Raw genomic sequence first — 20,711 nt, 5'->3', positions numbered from 1 at the left:
CACCTCACAAAAAAGAAAAAAAAAAGGATTTATGCTACTCACATCAGAGTTTCAGATATTGCAATTTAAAAGAGTGGAGATACTGCATTAAACCCCACAAAGTGCGAGGCTCTGGAGAAGCAGGGCCATAGGTAATGAGATATTGATCCTCCCACCTCGAGGTGAGAGCGTGTGCAGACCTGACCGTGGTCATCACCAGACACAAACCAAACTCATCCCCAAACCAGACACCCGTGAGCTGCAGGGGAAAGCTCCCCCTTCACACCCACGCACAAGACTGAGGACAAATACCTATCTCACAGCAACTCTCTGCCCCCAACAAGCTCCAAATAGGGAGAGCTCAATGCTCCCCTCCACATCTCTCTCTGCTACTCCCCATGACATGGGGACACAGCCCTGGGCATGCTGGCGACACCACAGATGCTCAGCAGAGCTGTTCCAGCTACAGAAAGACAGCTCTGCAACTGAACACAGACTACCACCTTACTGGGGTTTTTTTTAGGGTTTAAAAAGCCAAAAGTTTTAAGTGTGAAACTTCCATGGAAATTGTTTTTCCAGACAGCCAGTTTACAGCTTCTGTAGCTGAGTACAGCTGTGCTTCCAGTCCCAGTTGGAAACCTGGCTTCTCAGAGGATACACCAGAGCTGTACTGCCTCCCCTTTGCTGTGCTAGTGAGAAACCACATCAGCTGCTAAGTGGCCTAATGCAAACTGATGTGGCAGTTTCAATTCAATTGCCACCACGCAAGTAGCACTACAGCAAAAGTCACCACTGTGATTGGCATTAGCTTGAACTGTTATTGTCATCACTCACACAGTGCCATCGAGGTGCAGGGTCCTTGTTGCCTTCGCAGCCAAGCGACTGGAGAGTTGATGTGTGCGGCTCCATCACAACCTGTCAAAGCAGCACACTTTAGTGCAGCACATGCTGTCCCCAGTCTGAGGTGGCAGGGAGTACTTCAGGACAGCGAGTCTGCTCCCGCTCACAGCTGCTAAAACTTCAAACAACATCCACATAACACAATGCAAAGGAGGAAGGCTACAATTTGAAAGTCTCTAAGACTGTTTCTGGGAAAGGAACTATACCAGGTTATTCATGCTCCAGGGGGTTAGAGCAGAAGGTTGGTTTATTTTTTCTTTTTAAATCATTAACAGGGTAAGGATGACACATAACACTGTTTGATCAGTATATAAGTATCTGTGATTGCTTCCTGCATTATAACTCATTAGATAGCTCTCAATTAATTATGATTTGGAACTTTTGTGAAATTAAGCAGCAATAACCAGCAGTCGTACAACTAAACCAGGGAACCCATGTTTGCCACAAACCAAGCAGGTAGGTAAGTGAGGAGCACACCAAGCCCACAGCACATCCCCCACCAGAGAGCAGCAGGCTGCACAAAGGAGCCCAGACCCCCATTACCAGAAGGGTTCTGCCCCTCTTACTTCAGGCACAGGCACATAACTCCCTCTTGTATCCAGTCTAATTTTAAGCCACTGAAGTGACTGCTCATCTACCAGTTCTCCTGGGAGCTTATTAAAGAGTTTAGAAGAGCTGCAATTGGGAAGTTTGCCTTTACTCAGTTTTGTCTCCATTGCTCCTGAACTCTTTCAGACTATCCCCACAAAGCTCTCTTCGCTCTTAATTTTCAGCATTTAAACACTTACCAACATTGCCAGCAAACTATTTGCTGCATGGGTGTCCTCTCCACAAGAAAGAAGCACACCTGGAAGCAACCCCTTCATTTCCATCACCCCAGAAGCAGTAGAACAGCCTACCTACACCTTTCCAAACAGCCAGGTTCTACTGAGCCTCACCCCTTTATAGCCAGGGTTGGGTCATCACCAACACCTGGGGCTGGGCTGGTCCCCACACCAGACTTCAGGCGGGGCTGGGCTGGTCCCCACACCAGACTTCAGGCGGGGCTGTGCCTGGCCAGGGAGAACAGCCCCCACAGCCCAGTGCCAGGCAATCCCCCTTTAACTGCTGCACCCACTCCTGAATTCCAGGCATGGGGTTCAGTTCTTCCTCTTAAAAACAAACAAACAAACAAAAAAAACAAAACCCAAAAAACACCATTTCCCATACTTTCTGCTAGTGGGGGCTACAGACATGCCTGCTAATGCCCCAAAACACCCCCACGCCATTTCTAGCCTCACCTGAGGTCTCTCTGCTGAGCCCCCAGGGAACCTAGCTGTTTGTCCCTGCCCCCTCACCTTTGCTGCTCCTGTGTCTCTTTCTGCTATTGCTTGTCTAAACACAAAGTATTTTTGCCTTCAGACCTGAATTTGTGTTTCTTCAGGTTAAATTTCTTATTCTTGCCCATTTTTTTTCCTCTGTTATTTCTGTCCTCGGTGATGTTTGCAATAGCTACTAATGTACTGTCATTTGCAAATGTAATTAGTGTGTTTACTTCTTTCTTTAGCTCATTAATAAAGATGTTAAATAAAAATATGCCTTCCTCTGCTAACAACATCCTTGAGATAGTTAGGAAGATGGGATCCTAAGGTAATAAAGAACTGTATTATTGGACAGGACTTTTCCTTGCATCTTTCAGCATTTGCCATGCTCATTATGGGCAATTAAAGCATAAAACAACTTTCTCGCTTCGCACCCAAAATAATCTTCCTCCCTATTCAGTGTTTGCATGTATAGGATATATACATAAAAAGCAGGACTAAACATCAGCTGGCAGCTTTTTATTACAGACATAGCAAGGTTTTCTCTGTTCTGTATGCAGAGGAGTAAAGTGTAGCCATTTGCCAATATTTTTATGTACATTATCCCTGTTTTCAAGGAAGGATAGGACCGTGATTGCTTTTAAAACTTTACTTACTGTGATTACTGTAGCTGTGTCCTAAGACAACAGCTTGTATGTTTATTACATGACCATAATTCAGCATATTGGCTGTATCCACTAATGGATCCAGTATTTCCCATGACTCGCCAGCCATCCTTGTTCCTTTGATTTTGACAGGGCTGGGAACACTCAGCACTTTGTGGCAGTGGCTCATTGTTGGGACAAAAGGATGTGCACTTCTTTTCACCTTCAGGAAAATGTGCTGAAATTAACTCACAGCTCTAGTGAATTGGTGTGAAATGAGCTGATTCTGGTTTCCCTTTAATTTTCTATCTGCTGAAGAGACAGCAAATAAAAACCAAAAGCTTACAGAAACAAAAAAAGCAAACCAAACCAAAACAAAACCCCCACACACAAAACAAACAAACACTCACACAAAAACAAACAACTAAACCAAAACAAAAGTGAAACAACAAAGACCAAACACCAAGGAAAAGAAGAGAGACAGGTTCAAGGGTACACAGGGGCTAGTTTATCAAATTAATCTAATTTCTTCAGCTCATGCTCAGCTATTTAAACAGAATTTAAATAATACATTTATTTAAAGGAGAGCTTGTTCTCTGGGGCCCCTCTGGCATTCAGGTGTCTGGAAACAGAAGTTGTCTTTTTTTCTTTGTAATATATGAAGGAAAACTTAAGATCACTGGATGCACATTTGGGTAATCATAAATTAATTGTAATGTAAACTTTCACAACATGTTCAGAGCATGTTGAGATTTTGTTTGAGTTTGAATTGCTCCAAAATGACATCTAATTATATACTAGTGATTAACACATTGGTTGCTACTAAGAAATAGCAACCAAGCAAACATTACAATTCAGTATTTAAATTTACTATGGGCTGGATTTGTTGGATTTTTTGCCTTTTTTATTTAATGTAAAGAGGAAACATGGTGGTAAATTCAAATACTTAGACAGGCACTGTGACTGTTTTTTCTCATTTGTGAAAATTAGGGATTACATCAGTACAGGAAGGAAAGATGATCTCAATGGCTCTTTTTCTCTTTCCCTTTTTCTCCTCTTTGCTTTTTGCCCTTATTTTGGGACACAACTCAGTGTTGGGGTCTGCCCACGAGCGTGGGTCTGGGTTTGCTGTCGGAGGCTCAGGGTCTCTCTGGGTTCTGAGGGAGAAGGGGGCAGCTCAGCACCTCACGTGGGGCATCACACCATGGTCCCGCAGAACTCCTGGTGGTGCCAGGTCTTGGGTACCTGCATGATTCATCACTTCTTCAAATTGTGTTTCTACCTGCATACTTTGGAAGGAATTATTTGACCAAATAGGAAAATCAGTAGATAGAACAATATGTGCTGTATTCTGCATTGGTTTTGTCTGATAAATGGAAATTGTATGTCGCCCTCTGTTCCCAACAAAAGATGGCTGATGCCTACCTGGTCTGAGCTAGTGCTGGGGCATGACGGAATGGTCAGCATACAGGACTAAAGCATATGTCTCTGCATGACATTTACCCTCTTATCCCTTGTTTAATGCAGTACGTTTTTGAAATAAAAGTTTCTGAAGCAGCGGAAGAAAACCATATTTTCAGTTTGAGCTGAAAAAAAAGATTTAATGAGGTCGAATTTTCATCTCTGAGCCAAATACTGTCCCACACTAGCTCACTTTTGCATTCTCTCTGGAGTGAGAATTACTGCCCCGCAGCCTTAGTGCTTTTGATGTCAGTTGAAGATTAGCAATGGTTTTAACTGGAAGAAATGAGGGCTGGGTTTTCTATGGAGACACTGTTCTCCAATTTGGGTTAAGCGAGCAATATCGCATTTCCTTACACTGGCTTTGTTTGGGCAATTGCTGTCACATCTTGGATACCAAGCGCTGTGCTACAGTGCTGGGGTTGGGACTGTCCGGTGATGGAGAGTAAATCACCATCTCTCAGCCCCTACCCAAGCAGCAGGAGTTCAGCAGTGTCACCTGGGCAAGGCACACCTTTGGGTGTCATCCCTTCCAAAAGGAACCCAAAGCATGGGGCAGCTTCTCCAACTTCCTCTCCCACATCCATCAAACAGAAATATTGACAGGATCAGGCACATTTTTATGTTAGTTTAAGCATTTATGATTTAATTGCAAATGCATGAGGCTGTTCAGCTGACTCTTTCTTGGATGGAGATTTACTGAACTCCCTGCAGTGAACTGAAAATGAACATGGCCATGAGGCTATGGGAAGGCAACAGCATTTCCACTAAAGAAAATACCACTGACCATGGACAGGACAGTGCTGTGACTCCACTCCTTCTGAACATCAGAATTGTTTTGCCATTAACACCCATGGAAGGAGAGGGAAGGAGCAGGCATTAAAGAATCAACATTTATAATACTAAAGACAAGGTGTTTCTCCCATAAATCAAAAATGTTTGGAGGCTTTAGCTCAGTGGAAGCATGAGGTGGATCAATGGCTTTGGAAAAGATGAACAAGCCTTCTAGTTTTTCAAAGCTAATTGAAAAGGAATCTTTTTCTTTGTGCACAGGCGAGCTGGGTTTGGTGATGCCTGTACCACCACTAAGGTTTGAGAGGAGACACACAAATGACAATTGGCACACAGATACAAACACATTGGGGAAAGCACGCATTGCTGTGGCAAAAGCAATGCGAATACTGATTGATTACGAGTAGTTTTAGAGATAGATACCTACATTTTTCACAGTAGTCTTCTTTATATAAAATCGCCAGTTGTCTTCCCCAGGAGCAGACCCTTGCCCAATGCTGTTCCCATTGCACTGGGTGCTGGCTGCCACCAGCAGCACAGTAAGTACGAGCACAAGTCGGGAGCAGTAATTCTCTAGTGAAGACGGATGTACCACAGTCACAGGTACTGTGTGAGAGATTTTTAACAAAAGAGAGATTTTCTCTGTTGGGATTAATAGCTCCATTTTTCTTTATTACTCCTTGTGTTTCACTCATTCATGCATCAACTTCTTTCAAACAGAAAACAATTGAGAAAACATTCCCCCAAGAATAAAATCTAAAAATAATAAGGAAGCACAGTGGCACAACCTAAAGAGAAATCACATATTCTATGTTGCAGTATCTCACAACAACTTAAGGATGTTTTCCCCAAAAATTATATCTATCAAAAAGAAGTTGTAGGGTTTGTTTCTCTCTCTCTCTCTTTTTTTTTCTCTAGTTTCATTAATAATAGGCCTGATTCACTATCAAATTATTTCAACTTTATGCAGCAGGAATTTCGGGAACTACAGTGATTCATCACATCATGTGGCTCAGATTTCCAACCTCTTGGTCCATATTTATGCTCTTTAGTAATGAGCTGATGCTCAGAAATGCTGAATACCCATTATTGGCTTCTCTACAGTGTTGAAAATTAAACACATCAGGATAGTAAATATGAATTTAAGGGGTTAAATCAGGTTCCTATTAAAATAAAAACTACAACATGTATATGCTTATGTATATACACACAAAGTTATTATGTGTATAAACACATGTATCCATTTCAGTCCTTTAAAATTCAAACTATTTCAGTTGTCGTTAAGGATCTCACATTCAGAGGCTTTTTTTTTAAAGATCAAATTTACCTTCAACCTCATCTATTGAGATGTAACTTAGCTGCTACTACTGTCTGCACATGAGACAAAGCTTGAGGTATCTATATCTATATGGGTACTTGATATGCACTAAATAGAAGAAAACCTTATTTCCAGACTTCTTCTCAATTTGAGAATTTGTATATCAAGTAAGAATTAATGACTGTGAGCATAGAGAGTATTTTTTATTGATTTCTTTGCGATATCAGTAAGCGAAGGTTCTCAGATACATCTGCTGCACAACACAGTGCCATAGAAACCTGGTATTATTATAAATCATCAGAACTCTAAGAAAAACATAAATAATTAACCCCAGAGAAAGGGGTGTTTGCACCTATGAGAAAACCAAAATTATTTCTCAGTCTCTCAAATCCTGGGGGCAGATCCTCCCTGGGCTGATATGGGGGATGGCATTTGATTTACGCTGGCGCTGGAGAGCCCTCAGCTTGTCTGTGCTGGGAAGTTTGCCTTCTCCGTGCTCAGCATCCTTCCCCATGGCTTGGTGGAGCAGTAATATAAATTCTGGTCATAAACAAAGGAAAAAAAGAGACTGACACAGAATTTGATGAACAATTTCTGTCTGTACACATTTTTTCCCTCTGTTTGCACCTCCAAAATGCATGATTTCTTATCTTTAGACTTCAGTTTGCTTTTCCTGTCCTGTTGGTTGCCAGCAGCACTGTAAAACCTTTAAAATATTAAGAAAATTGTATCTGCTACATCTCACTTTAAATATAGTGTTCAGTCTTTGTGATACTTCAGACATTAAACGAACAGCTTGCCCACCAGGTAAACTACATTTTGTTGCTTACCGTGTCTGTCTTTGCACAACATGTAGTACATGGGCATAAATAACAGTGTGTTATATAAATAATTACATGTATGAAAGGCTGTAAAACACTGAAGATATATTTGCACTTTTACTTACAAGAACATTTTAAAAATGATCGCTTTATTCGCTGCACGGTTTTTATGTTTTGAATGGGGTGCATGCAGAGAACATTTTCCAAAGTTGTGTTCTGGTTTTTTTTTCGTTTACTCCAGGTCACACTAGCGTTATAGTTAGCAAATTGATAAGGTTCCACTGTTAAGCTTTATTACTTGTGACATGAGCCTATGACACTTTATAAAAAGAAGTAATCCAGAACAATCTCTAGGTAATTAACACCTAGATAAACAAACATAAATTTCTATATTGCATTTATTTGGACTACCACTCAAATATGCGTGAACCATGCTTTTTTAATTAAAAGATAAATCTATGTGACACTTAGCCTCAAACTTAATTATTCAGCATAGTATAATAAAAAATAGAGCCCATTAAATGTGTCTTGCTCTGTATTTCTGTATTAACAGCAAAACAGTTCACTCTGGGATCATTTAAATTTTCTTCTTCTTCCTTTCCTGCAATTTCCCCGTTCACTGAGACCCTTTTGGTTAAAAAAAAAAAATAAAAAAGCCCCCAAATATTACTGTGAGTAACAACAACAGGTGAGGAGCAGCAGAACTTCTCACAGCCCCTATAACGCCCAGCTGGGTGACATTTTTAATATGACATTACACCACAGCTTTACCTTCCCTCCTCCCCCTCCCCAGCCTTCCCCATGGAAACATACTTCCACTGTGGTGGATCATGCCAAGCAGTGATATGGAGAAATGAAAAACACAATACTTAAGAATAATTTCACTGGGATCATGCTTACAATACACAAGGTGAGATTTTTATAATATACTGTTACAATACAGATGTTAAACAGAGCGGGGAAGTATTCAGTTCCCAAATTACAATAGACAAAGGGGTTATGGTCCTTATAAAAGTTTCAACAAGAAACATTTAGCTTAGAGCTGATAGCAGCCTTCTGATGTGAGGTGGGAAGACTCTTGTCAAGACAACCACCACCTGCACCAGGACCACTGCCCATCAGCTGCCGGGGAACAGAAACCTCCACAAATAGACTTGGGTGAGAAAGCCACCTTTCTCTCAGCCTTGGTGCCTGATGCCACGCTCCGTAGTACAAGGCCACTTTGTGGTTGTTTTCAGCACTTCCTAAAGGTTACACATACCATTTAATGCCTGGTTCCTAACAGACATTTGGTACCATAAAGGAGACTGTGTGTTGTAAGCATTTCCATAGAGGTGCAATGAGATGGTCATTGCTTCTTAATTGGGCCTTCACATTTTCATTTCTTGACTATTGAAACTAGAAGGCAGGAAAATCTTTGGGAAAGCCCCCTTCTCTTGCCCCAGAGAGTTGTTTTTGCCCAGCTCCAGGGCACAGATTACCTGGAAGGATGATGATCCTGTGTTGAGCAGAGTCCAGCTTTAAGCCTGGAGCTCGTCCATTCTCAAGCAACATTTTTATATGCTACAATTTAGTGCCAGAAAAGAATAGTCACCCCAAGAGAGGGTGTGAAAGACTTAAACTTTTCAAAACATAAGAATTGTCCATTAACTTCTTGGATTTTGATTAAAATTTGATGTATTACAGATTTTATTCTCTGCAGATGAATAGCCCTTCTGGCATTTGCCTATAGACCAGTGAATTTGGCACCAACTCCCCAATTCTCTCTGCCGCACTCCACCGATCCATGGTTAACACCAACTCCTTGCTGTAACCTTCAACCACTGAATAACTGAATTTCCATGATGCTACACTTTAATGCTTAACTGTTCTAGACAATTTTTGTGCTTTTTGGTACCGGAAAATTCAAGCTACAGCATAACATTATTATTATTGTGGGTTTGATTGGCTTCGTCCAATGTTAAAATTTCCCTTCTCCAAATGTGTTTTCCTTCTCAGCTGTTTTTGTGCAAGGCCATGTTCCTCTCTCCTCCCCATACTCGCTGTAGTTTCTCAGATTTGGTGCATCTTTTTATTGATGTTAATCAAATTAACTTTTTTGTTTTTAAGCAGTGAGAAATATTTTAACTTAGTTGCTTTCAAATGTGCAAATAACACCTTAAACAGGAAGAATAAAGATTAATCCAGGAGAATGGGAGTTCTCTCGCATTCTTTGAAGCTTGGGCAGCTTTCTTAACATGCACCATAAAAATAAACCTCACGATTTTCTAAAGCCAAATATATGATCTATACAAACAAATTTTTTTAATGTGAAAACATGACTTTATACATCATAGTGTATGATACACACTTCAAACACTTTCAAATCGAAGCTTGATAGACCCCAAGACTTTTTCTATAGTACATAAGTAGTAGTATATAAAACAATTATTACTACATGCTAAAACAGATTTCCACAGTTTTTTAATTAAGCACAATATATATAATATATATATGTATATACTGTATATAGATTTGTTAAGCTTAATAAGTGGACTGAGCACACACACCCAGCATAATACACTCCAGTAACTGCCTAACAACTGTGAATTTACTGACTTTTTTTTTTTAATCTGACAAAGCTGCAGAAAATAAAGTTTTAACGGTTCCTAATAAACATAAGCAAGTAGGAAAACTTTTTTTCAGAGGTAGAGGTTTTATTGCGTAAAACACTGGATAAAACTGTACTGCTTCAAAGACATTTTTATTCTAACAGCAGAAAGAAAACAGTCATTGCTGAAAAAACAACTTTTAATACTTCTATACCAGAATAAATTTCTGTCAACTGATGTATTATAATAATAAATAATGACCAAGAATAAACTTTAAATACAAAGTTTTCTAATTGTTACAAGCATAGCAACAAAATCCTCTACTCTATTGATCTCAGATTTCCTCCAAGATAGAAATTTTTCTTTGTGTAGGAATGTAGACAGTATTATGACCAGTATCACAGACTACAGAAGTTACAGAGAAAAACTTGACATGTTTAGATATGAGAAGCATGATGATATTCAGAACCTGACAATGCATCACTGCTGCTGTCACTTGTTTGTATTACAAGTTACAAATGTTCTGGAAAAAAGGGCGATGTCAGAGGGGAGGAGAGGGACAGTAGCACCCGACCAAATGGAATCAACACACACATCACAAGGAGCGGGAGATGTTTCCAGTGTCACAAACAGAATTATTGCCTGTCGTATCTGAAAATGCTCAGAAGACACAAAAGAATACTGAAAGAGCTCAAAAAGTGCAAGAAATGGAATGTGGGGGGTGGTTTCGGGGGTTTTTTTCCTCGTTTTTTTTTTCTTTTTTTTTTTTTTTGCTAAGATACTGAAGGCGGCGCAAACACACGAAAGCAAGCGACTGACACAGTCACCAAACACAGTAGTGCAGTTAAAATCCTAAAGCTTACTACAGTCAGAAAGTTTCAATAACATTTCAATCCTTTATCTAGGATCATAGAAACAGTTGCATTAAGTTTATCAACTCGGTTTAAGTAAGGCAGTGAGAACTATACTAGAAAAACAAGAAAAGCAGCTTGCTCTGTGCCAGATGGGTCCAAGTTACACAGTGACCTCATTTAAACTGAAACTTCAGTTGGATGACATCCTTTCCGACAGCATATGCAAACCGTATTCCTTATTAGCCTGAGATTTTTTTTTCCAGTCTCAGGGTAGCGCTAAGAATTTTATTTTATTTACATTGATTGCAGTTTAGTATTTTTTGTAAACTGCTTTAGGCAGAGCTGAAGTTTTAAGGCCCTGGGGTTTTAATCTGTGCTCCCAGCCTGCAAAGAAATATTGACTTTTTTTGTTTTAAGTCTGGATGATTTTGTTTTAGAAGAAGTTAATACTTCTCAACCATCACAATAAACAGCACCAATTTTGCTTCTATCAAAGGAAGTACATTAGAAGGCTAAAATTTTATGCCATTCAGAGAATTTCAGAATAAACCTTTAGTTATTTTTCTTACTTTTTAAAGTATGTGGTTCATTATAGTCTCTCGAAAGCTTCCTATGTGACAAAGACCTTCCTAAATTTGGAGTAACCAATCAGTAAAAAAGGTAAAATCTGCAAAAATATAGAACATATTTGTTTTACAAAACCAAAGAAATATCAGCTAAAACACTTTTCTTCATTAGAGACAAAGAGCAGAAATTTTGGATTCATATTTTACATCAAGCTACTTTATAAGAGCTTGCTCCAGATGAACCTTCTGCACTATGTCTGTAACACTTACAAAAACTAACACAGGAAAATTAACCATGACTGGGGAATCCTTCGTTAAGTGAAAAAAAAAAGAAGTAAAGGAAGCTCAAAAGAAAACAACAAGAAGAGAAAAGAACAGAAGAAGAAGAAAAAAAATCACCAATATTCTATATAATAAAATTCTGTTTCTCACTAGCACCTTCTATAGACAAGGATGACTAGTTTCACTAAACAGTATTTCTACATATTGTACTTCTACTTTTATAGCAACTTCTTCATCAACAAGGAATAAAAAAGGAATAAAAACATTTCCCTCAACACTGCAAGATGATTACAAAAAATGGAATTACATTTCAAATCTGCAACCACACATCGAGCTGCAGATTTTTTCTAACCATTGATTCATTTGGCTGTATATTAAAAAAAAAAAAAAAAGACAAGAAAATGTAAAAATGTAATACCACCATACTTTTCAATAGAGGTCAGTACTGACCCCAGCTTATGGGCCGTCTAAGGTTTCTCCCATACTGCAGTTGCAACACCACTTGAATTGATTTTCTCTGCAATGACAGCTCCAGTCAGACTGGCACCATGGCAGTCTACCAACACATCTCATTACTATGCTAGGCAAATGACAGCAGCTGGTGTCATATTATAAAGGTGTTTTCAACAATGAAAACACAGCCCCTCAATCTTCAAGGCAACACTAAATCGTTTAGACGGTATCATTTTTCTGTTAAGAGCATTATTTTTGGACAAAGACCACTTTAAAGTTTGAAATTGCCCTGCTTTTCAAATAACTAACGACCTCCTAACATTTTTAAATCACTTTATTATCCCACCTACATTGTTTGGAAGTACTTGTTGCCAGGTAACAGTTTAGCAGCCATTTTCAAAGGCTGGAAATTTATTTTGCGTGTGTAATATATGTATTTAAACTCGCACACACAAACATATGGAATATGTGTACTTTGTGTGTGTGTGTGTAGATACATATTCAATGTGTGTATGACTATCTCTGTGTGTGCATAAATATATATATGCACGTGTATATGTACGTGTATATATACATATATTTGAACGTTTTCAGCATCCTGTACACTTCTGGGAATTCGCACACCGTTCCTTCCCTTGGAAGGCAGTTTGCTGACCCTCACCCCAATGCAAATCTAAACCCGGTGTAAAAGGCTACTGCGGTATGGAGCCGAATCCGCCGAGCCGCGTCACTCCTGGGCCTTGCCGCCCTCCTCCGCCAGCTCTGCCGAGCTCCCCGCTTTGACAGCTGCAGGTTCCTCCAAATTCCCAGAAGCTTCGGAGTCAACTCTGGAGCGCTTGAACCTGCGGTCGGGATACTGGCTGTTGTCAAAAGGCATGCGATGGACACAGAGAACGTGGGTCTTCAGATTTCCCTTTTGAGAGGCACTGTACGGGCAGTATCTGCACTGGAAAGGCCTGTGACCTGCGTGACAGATGAGAGTCTGGTTAGTTTTTTATTTTATGTATGCGGTGCCTGGAAACCCGACCGTTGTGCAGCCTGACAAAAGCGTATACACTGGACCCCCCAGCAGAAATATCTTCTGTTGGGTGGAGGACATCACTGCCTGTCTTGTGCAAGAATAAGAAATCCATGCTATTTGCATGACACCTAGTTAAAACCCCTGCATTTTAAAAATTCCCTGCTTCCAGTTTTCTGGAGAAATGCAGCTATTTCATCTGCCTCCTCAGACCCAGCTGTAAATCCATTAGTCTACAATCCAAACTAAACTCTTGTAAATACAGTGCAACTGCATACGAGACTGCCTTCTTTTACATTTGTTAATTATCTTTTTTATTGAAGTGCAATTCAAGGATGACAATGTGCAGACTCTTAGTCTAATAAACACACTTTGTCTCTGGGTGGGTTTCGGAGTAAAGAATTGTATGTTTTATTTTAATCACACAGATTACTTTTTAATGGAAAGAAATAACGAATTGAGATAACCAAGGCCTCAAACCTGCAAACATTTACTCCAGTGAGATTACTCCTGTGAGTAAAGATACGCAAGACCATAAGTGTTTGCTGGACCAGGGCCTGAGGTTATCACCAGCTTTAAAATAAAATGTCCAAGATAGATTAGAAAAGGAATGTTAATGCACAAAATCAGATAGATGCACTTATTGTGGGTGAAACAGCAAGCAACTGCAAAACGAAGGCATGAATGAAAGATATCACTTCTCATTAAGGCTATCAATATACTCTCCCATATTTTTCAGATTATTGTGACTTTGAATCTCCATGCTGTATCTGGTTTTGGAGGTTATGTTTCAGCAATCACATTTCAACCTATGCTGGGAAGTTGTTGATGTGTTTTACTGGAACTTTATGAGCTTTGTCTCTGAAATTAACTTAAACCAGGACCATCTGAGGTCAAATGCGCTTAGCGTGCTTTAATTTGCTCAAATAAATGAATAAATAAATGTGCCAGACCATCTACATAAAGCCAGGATAAGTGAAAAACAATACCCTATCTCCACATTTGAAAAGCACATTTTCCTTTGTTGTTGTGGAACTGCCTAGCAGGCATAAAACAGACACTGGTGTAGGAGAGGAGGAGAACTATTCTTCCTGCTATGTGCAAAGGGTGTGGGACCATCTGACCTCTGTTTTAAGTGGGAATTTAGCAGATAAGCAAATAGACACTTGTCGTGCACTGGCCCAATACCTGTACTGGAGTGGGGATGCTGCCATAGTCCCCGCAGCAGAGATGGGACCCTGGAGAAATGTCGGTTTAACCTTGTGCTGTTGCTGGCACACCAGCATGAGCATCTCTAGCAGAGTAAATTCACCCAAGTCACCATCAGTGCTCTGGGTTGCTCAAGTTACTTGCCATTTTTACTGTAACATAAAAACTACCACTTGAAGGTGGAGTCCTCCAAAACATAGCACTTGCTACAACAGAGGAAAGAAGTGTTAAATCCAGTCCACAGCTACCTAAGCCCCATGCCCAGGACTACAGGCATGTTTCCTTTCTCAAGGATGGAAAGCTCCTCTCCACCCTTTGCTTTTACAAGTTGAAGACTGCCAGAAGTGTGACCACCCCAACGAGACCTCCAATATGCATGTTTATGCATAAATAGACTGTGGATTGATCTTCTAGTTCTCTCCTGAGATAAAGACAGACATTTTCCTCAACAACTTCCTAAGGAAAAAGAAATAAAATCTGTAAGCTGCTAATCATTACAAAGTCAAATTTCAGTAGAAAGTGTAATAGCAATAGCAATGGAAGAAACCTACATAGATGACGTTACACAAATTGGATTGGGCTTTTATAGAAAAATTTCAGATGAAAGATATAAGGAAATAGTCAATGAAGAGATAGAAGGTGTCCCTAGTGCCTCTTAGAATCAGTCCTAAAATCAATACAGAAGCACAAATATGCTTGAAAAATTTTGAATATAATAGTTTTGAAAACTGGAAGCACTCTCAGAACTATCTGGCTATGAAAAAGGTCCAGAGAAAGTCTGATTTTCATTGTTTCAGAAAACACAGGAATATTTGAAAACTCAAGAAAACAAAAACCACTAAGAAAACCACTACATCTCCTCTGTTTTTTGTCAGAGATGGATAGTTACCAGATTTCACAGCTCAGTTATGGACTTTCTTTCCTTCTTCTTTTTCTCCATCCTGGACAATGACTCTGACTGGGCAGAGATAAGAGGTCTACTGCATACCCTGCTTAGAGAGGTGCCAAAATGCCTTGGGAAAGTGGGACAAACGTTGGGTAAAGGGGAAGGAGACTTGCTCAATGAAGACCTGAAATGACTTTTCTCTTTCTCCAAAAGATAAAGGCCTACCACTTTTACATCCACTTAGATGTGAGACTATCTACACCAGCAGCACCAGCTCCCTTAGTATTTGCAGTGTTTCATTTGACCATCTGAAGACTGGTTCCCTTGCTAAGAACAGAAGATGCCCTGCTAAGTTGTGACAAATGGTGCAGCTTTATTTACTCTGTTTTTATTGATGCCAAGGAAAAAGCAAAAAAGATATCCTGTCCATTTGGTCCTCCTTGTGTGCTGCAATGACCAGCGACTGAATGTACCATAGATGATATAATGTCTCTGATAACTGCTCAGGGAGCACGGACAGAGTGATGGCATTTCAGGAGTGAGCAGAAACATGCCCATCAGCCACCCTCCGGACCCCTCAAACGTCGTGTAGCACAGAAATACACTACACAGTTTTAGCTAGAATTGGTACCACTAGCCAACAGTGTGAGGTTTCACCAAACAGCTCTTTGCCCACATGTAGCTATCATTGGATAGTCATCCTAATTCTTTCCTGCAAAGAACAAATTCTAAACAAGGAATCCACAAAGCACAAGTGTAGCTAAGCACCTCAGATGCACCAGACTAAAAGCAAACTCTTTCTGCCCACCGCTGAACCAAGTTCAAAACTGCACAATTCCATACAGAGAATGTCATTTATTAATTCAATGCACTTTAATAAATCAGACAATATAAAGTGCATCTACAAGGATTCAGTTCTGCATTGCCTCCCCCACGACTGACTTTTTCAGGCCATCAAAATTTCACATCACTGCCTTGTGAAAAGTAAGTACACAATAAGTTAATTTGTATTGTCACTATGCAGTACAACTGTGGTAAAGAGCACATTCATTTTTAATCCAGTATGAATAATATATAAATATGTATACAGACTGAGGGTCATAGGAAAGCAAGCGGTACATTGTTTACAGCAGAAGTAGTACAAAAACTAGAGATTATTCTCACTTGCAAGATAACAATATCTGCAATTCTGTTGTAACTAAGGGGTGAAGGAAAATGCCCATTTCTCTAAGGTATCCCATCCATTAATTTTAGCTCAAAACTTGTGGGCAGCAGGCTCTTAAAATAACCCTTCCCAGATAAGTTGGCAATAAATTTATAATGTTTTATCTAGCAGGGGTTGGTAGGTTCTTTCTTAGCAAGCTATAGTTCATATATATTTTACCCACTATATACCTTCCAATAAAATTATATGAAAGCCCTTCCAAGAAAAAAAAAGTCTTGCTGATAGTTCATGAGCTAACATGTAATGCATTGTATTTGTAGTAAGGTGAATTAGAGCAAAGGTGGGCCAACAACGGGTGGTTACCCCAGCACCTGCTGAGGTCTGTCCTCTGGAAGTGACCAAACCTTCCAGGATCAGACCCAGCAACAGCAGCAGTGCTGAGATGACCCAAGGCTCATCATCTCTAGTTCTGACTGTACCCTGGAGAGAACAAGGAGTGTGGGTGGGAGTACCTTCTGGTCAGGATGGAGAACTTGTTTGTGGGACCCATATTTAGAAAAATCCCTCGATGTTTGAAACTAGTCCACATTTTTAAAAATACATACCACTTCATTAATTTAGGCTTTGAGAAAAAAAAAAGTTTGTTTTCTTTTCTTTCAAGTTTGTGATCTGATATGTTGCCCTGTGACACATCACGTCAGCCTGCATCAGTCACATCGTGTTAGGTTTCATAACATGGCATGACTGATGCAGCCCAACACGGTGCATCAGCTGAACAGAGTCAGAAAATGCAGGTTTTGAGAAAGACATGGATCTCAAAGTCTGGGTCTTAGGATTGTTTAAAGGAAAGCATATTTAAAGCAAGGGCCTTGGATTTAAACAAAGCCATTACCCATGAGTTGTTAAGGAGTCAAATACTTGCAAAACCTATTTTGCTTTGTCTTATCTTTAAAACTCAAAATGTATTATTGGAACACATAAAAAGTCAATGTCAACAAAGTGTCATTGGGTTACTTATTGTAATCCAAACACTGCTAATAGTTACTAATTTATTAACTCTGATATGGATCCATTATTTAAGATTAGCACAAAGAAATACACAAACAAGAGAGGGAGAGTGATGAATACTAAAGCCTTTTTCGTTAAAAAAAAATCATTTACATGGTCAAGCTGCATTAATTCTTCACTTCTAAAAATATTTGATTAGCATCCAAATTCTATAAAAATTTCCACAAAGAAACATCTGATTTTTGTGGTATTACAGGCACATATGTAGGGGTTTGCACTAAAACGTAAAAATGGGCATTGGACTAGTCACATGAATAAGATCAGGAATTTATTCCAGATTGTTAAAAGTGTACTAATCACAGCAAAATCATGGCTTTCTCCCAAAGCAGCAAGAAAGTGGTAATTTGAAAGAAAAATGCCAATAATACATTACACACAAGCCGTCTGTTGTCCCCACTACACCGCTTTTTATTATATTGCATATGTGTACATATATACACACAGATACACATATACAGACACACAATTTAATGCATAAATTTAGAGAAAAGGCAGAAGAGCAATAAAATGATGAACAGCAAACAAATGCTGTGCAATGTACTATAAATTATAATTAAGTCCTGAATAAAATGTGTTCCTTAGATATGACATTTGTTCCCTTAAAATGCAAAAATGGCCATGATTATCTGACAGAATGTTTTTTCCTTAGATGGCCAATGGCTATAGCACTTACTGCAATGCAATATGGCAAACTCACTTCAGATTTCTTTGCCTTGTTTAAGAATATCCTTCCGGTAAAAATCGAAAATAACAGCAATTACCTCTTTAAAAGAAATAAATTACTCCCTCACTAAGAACTATTTGAAAAGCCTCAAAGGTTTGAATTTCTTGGAGGCAAATCTCTTTAGTTGAGATGTCGGACACGGAAGATCTGGACTTGACCTCTGGGCTGCTTTAGCAAACCCAAATGGCCAGGACCACCTCCAGCCAAGACCAGGCACTCTTGAGCAGCTGCCGTGGCTCAGGATGGTTGGACACCGCCTCCTGCACTGAGATGCTCAGTCCCACAACGTTGCTGGTGGACTGGTCCATGTAATCACACATCTGCTGCCGTGCCAAGTCAGCAAGCCATGTTCAGACCTTCAGTGAGCCTGGACCACCCCAAGAAGAGCTGCTTTAAAGCTCTTTTCCTACACAAGCTTGTATTTGAGGTATAAACATCTTTAAATAGATGAAATGTGTGTTGCCTCAGACGTCAGGGCAGGTAATGATGGCCATGTGCTTTCCATGTAGGAAAAAATATGTTTCGAGCATCTCCAGTTCTCAGCAGTGACTACTGGGCTGAACATTTGGCTTTCTCAGATCACAACCTCAGGGTCCCAGGCATCTTGGTGAATGCTGCCATTTTAAAGTGACGCTATTAGAGCATAATAACAAGCCTTTGCAAAGGGAGAACTATTTTCATTTAAATTTTGGCTAGTGCAATTTCCTTTTTTTAACATATAAATTTTCATAAATATATTTACTATCCACAGCAAAGATCCCAAGTACTGCATGCATTACCCAGGAGAGCAGAATGGCTCTAAAACAGCCATTCTGATCTGGAGCATAACAGTATGGATGGGAAAATGCTGAATAAATATATTTGTCCAATAGACAATAATGGCTCTGATCAAGCCATTCCACTTTATTGGTCTCAAAATATGCATTTTGTGAAACTCCCAAAATACCAGACAGATTAAAGTACAAACAATCAGGTTCATATATGTAATGAAAGTTTTTATAAAATAATTGAAAAGTATATGTTTACAGACAGGTCCAGGACCAACCAAGATGGTCGTCTGGGAAAATAACAACATTCTGTGAAGTTTATATCTTTATTTGATTACAAAAAAAAAAAAAAAAATTAAAAACTCTATTTCATGTTGACCAGAAAAAACAACATAAAACCAAAAAACCATGCCTGAGATTTTTTCATTATTTACTGTAAAAGTATATACACAAAAGCATAATTATATGCATTTTAGGAAGGCCTGGGAACATTTTAATCTTTTCATCTACCAAAGCTAAGGCTTGGGGTTGTGTGGTTCGCATGGGGCACCTAAAGCTGTAGCAGCTCCTGACTACCCCCCATTCAACTGGATTCCTTCATTTCCAGACTCAATCCTGCAAACAGTCCTAAGAGCAAACAAAGGAATTGTTCGCGATAAGAGGCACCAAAGTAGAGACCTAAATCGACCCTCGTTAACACAGATCAGACACTTCCAGGGTCAGCTCAGGTCTGAAAGTGTGAGCTTCCATCTCAAGAAGCTGTTCTCCTGCTACAGGTTATAGGAAGGATAACTTTGGGTTTAAGACCTGTCCCAAAGCCACCGTGTAGCACCACAGCCCCAGTGTTTGGCTGAGACATACACGTGATCTACAGGCACCTGCGGTAGCAGGGTGGCAAATGACGGAACCATCATTGGCTGCAGAAGAGCTGAAAAAAGAAAATACCTCATCTGTAACTAATTTGTTTCAAGGATTTTAACTTAAAAAAAAAAAATATCTCCATTCATCGGATCAAATTAAACGCTCAGATACCTACATGGCTTTCCTGAAATGCAATCAAAGACGGGGTCTGTTCTTGATTTAGTGTATTATACAGTGTTTGGTGTTTCTGAGTATGTATTTCAACTTGCTGATGAGCATACTAAAGGGTTTAATGATGGCAGGGAAAAGCAGAAGTTGATGCTACACTTTGTCTTTAACACATATTATTAAAATATTAAGCTAATTTCACACATTCCTCCTAAAATAAAAACTGCACTTGAACTAACAATTCAATTCCTGTCTCAAAAGGTTACAAGCACTAATTATCACACACTAAAATTTCCTTTAAAAGCAAAAGAATTAAAAAAAAAAAAACTACCAATAAACGAACCCAAAGGAAGCCAAAGGTAAATCAGTGTGACACAGGGCTAACAACTACCTGGACACTCATGATAAACAGAAATAAGTAGAAAATTCTGTCACTTTCCTTCATACAAAAGCTTTTAGTTTATTAAACGAATCAGTCACAAAATTATGGAAAATATCAGTAATTTAACATTTGTTTCCTTTGTTATATAGAGCATGGAAATTATAATTATTTGGAAGCAGACCAAGGAACTTGCTAGCCCTCTATAGTACACTAAATATAAGCAAGTTACTAAATGGCCAGTGAAGTTGCTGGCAGTATAATGGAGACTTGCAATTCCTGGGAAAACAAACACTTCAAATTTCTTGAAGATCTAATGAAGTAACAGGATTACTCAGCTCTGGACAGTTAGCACAGGGTTTGTTTCTTTTTCAAAAGAGCAAGCTTTTCACACAGGAACTTTTGATTTAGGATAGAAACCGATCTTTTCTTGGAAAATAAAGGCAGAGCATCAGCAGAATAAATGAACAAGTCCTTCTAAACAAATATTAAACATTACATGAA

General features: G+C 39.3%; 1 protein-coding gene across 14 annotated transcripts in view; it reads right to left on the bottom strand.

The window, feature by feature from the left end:
* Positions 1 to 9,891: 9,891 nt before the first annotated feature.
* The window catches only part of ZNF536 (zinc finger protein 536), a 345,380-nt gene continuing 334,560 nt past the window's right edge, over positions 9,892 to 20,711 (bottom strand). For all 14 annotated transcript variants that reach the window (XM_021282082.2, XM_065028364.1, XM_065028359.1 and 11 more), the window contains one exon: positions 9,892 to 12,925. In XM_021282082.2, the coding sequence (XP_021137757.2) occupies positions 12,690 to 12,925 (236 nt within the window). In that variant the 3' untranslated portion in view covers positions 9,892 to 12,689. The remainder of the gene's footprint in view (positions 12,926 to 20,711) is intronic.

Source organism: Columba livia, chromosome 13, assembly GCF_036013475.1.
Source record: "Columba livia isolate bColLiv1 breed racing homer chromosome 13, bColLiv1.pat.W.v2, whole genome shotgun sequence".
In the NCBI taxonomy this organism is placed as follows: domain Eukaryota; kingdom Metazoa; phylum Chordata; class Aves; order Columbiformes; family Columbidae; genus Columba; species Columba livia.
The sequence above is the reverse complement of the archived record's forward strand: the minus strand, read 5'-3'. Positions and strand labels throughout refer to the sequence as shown.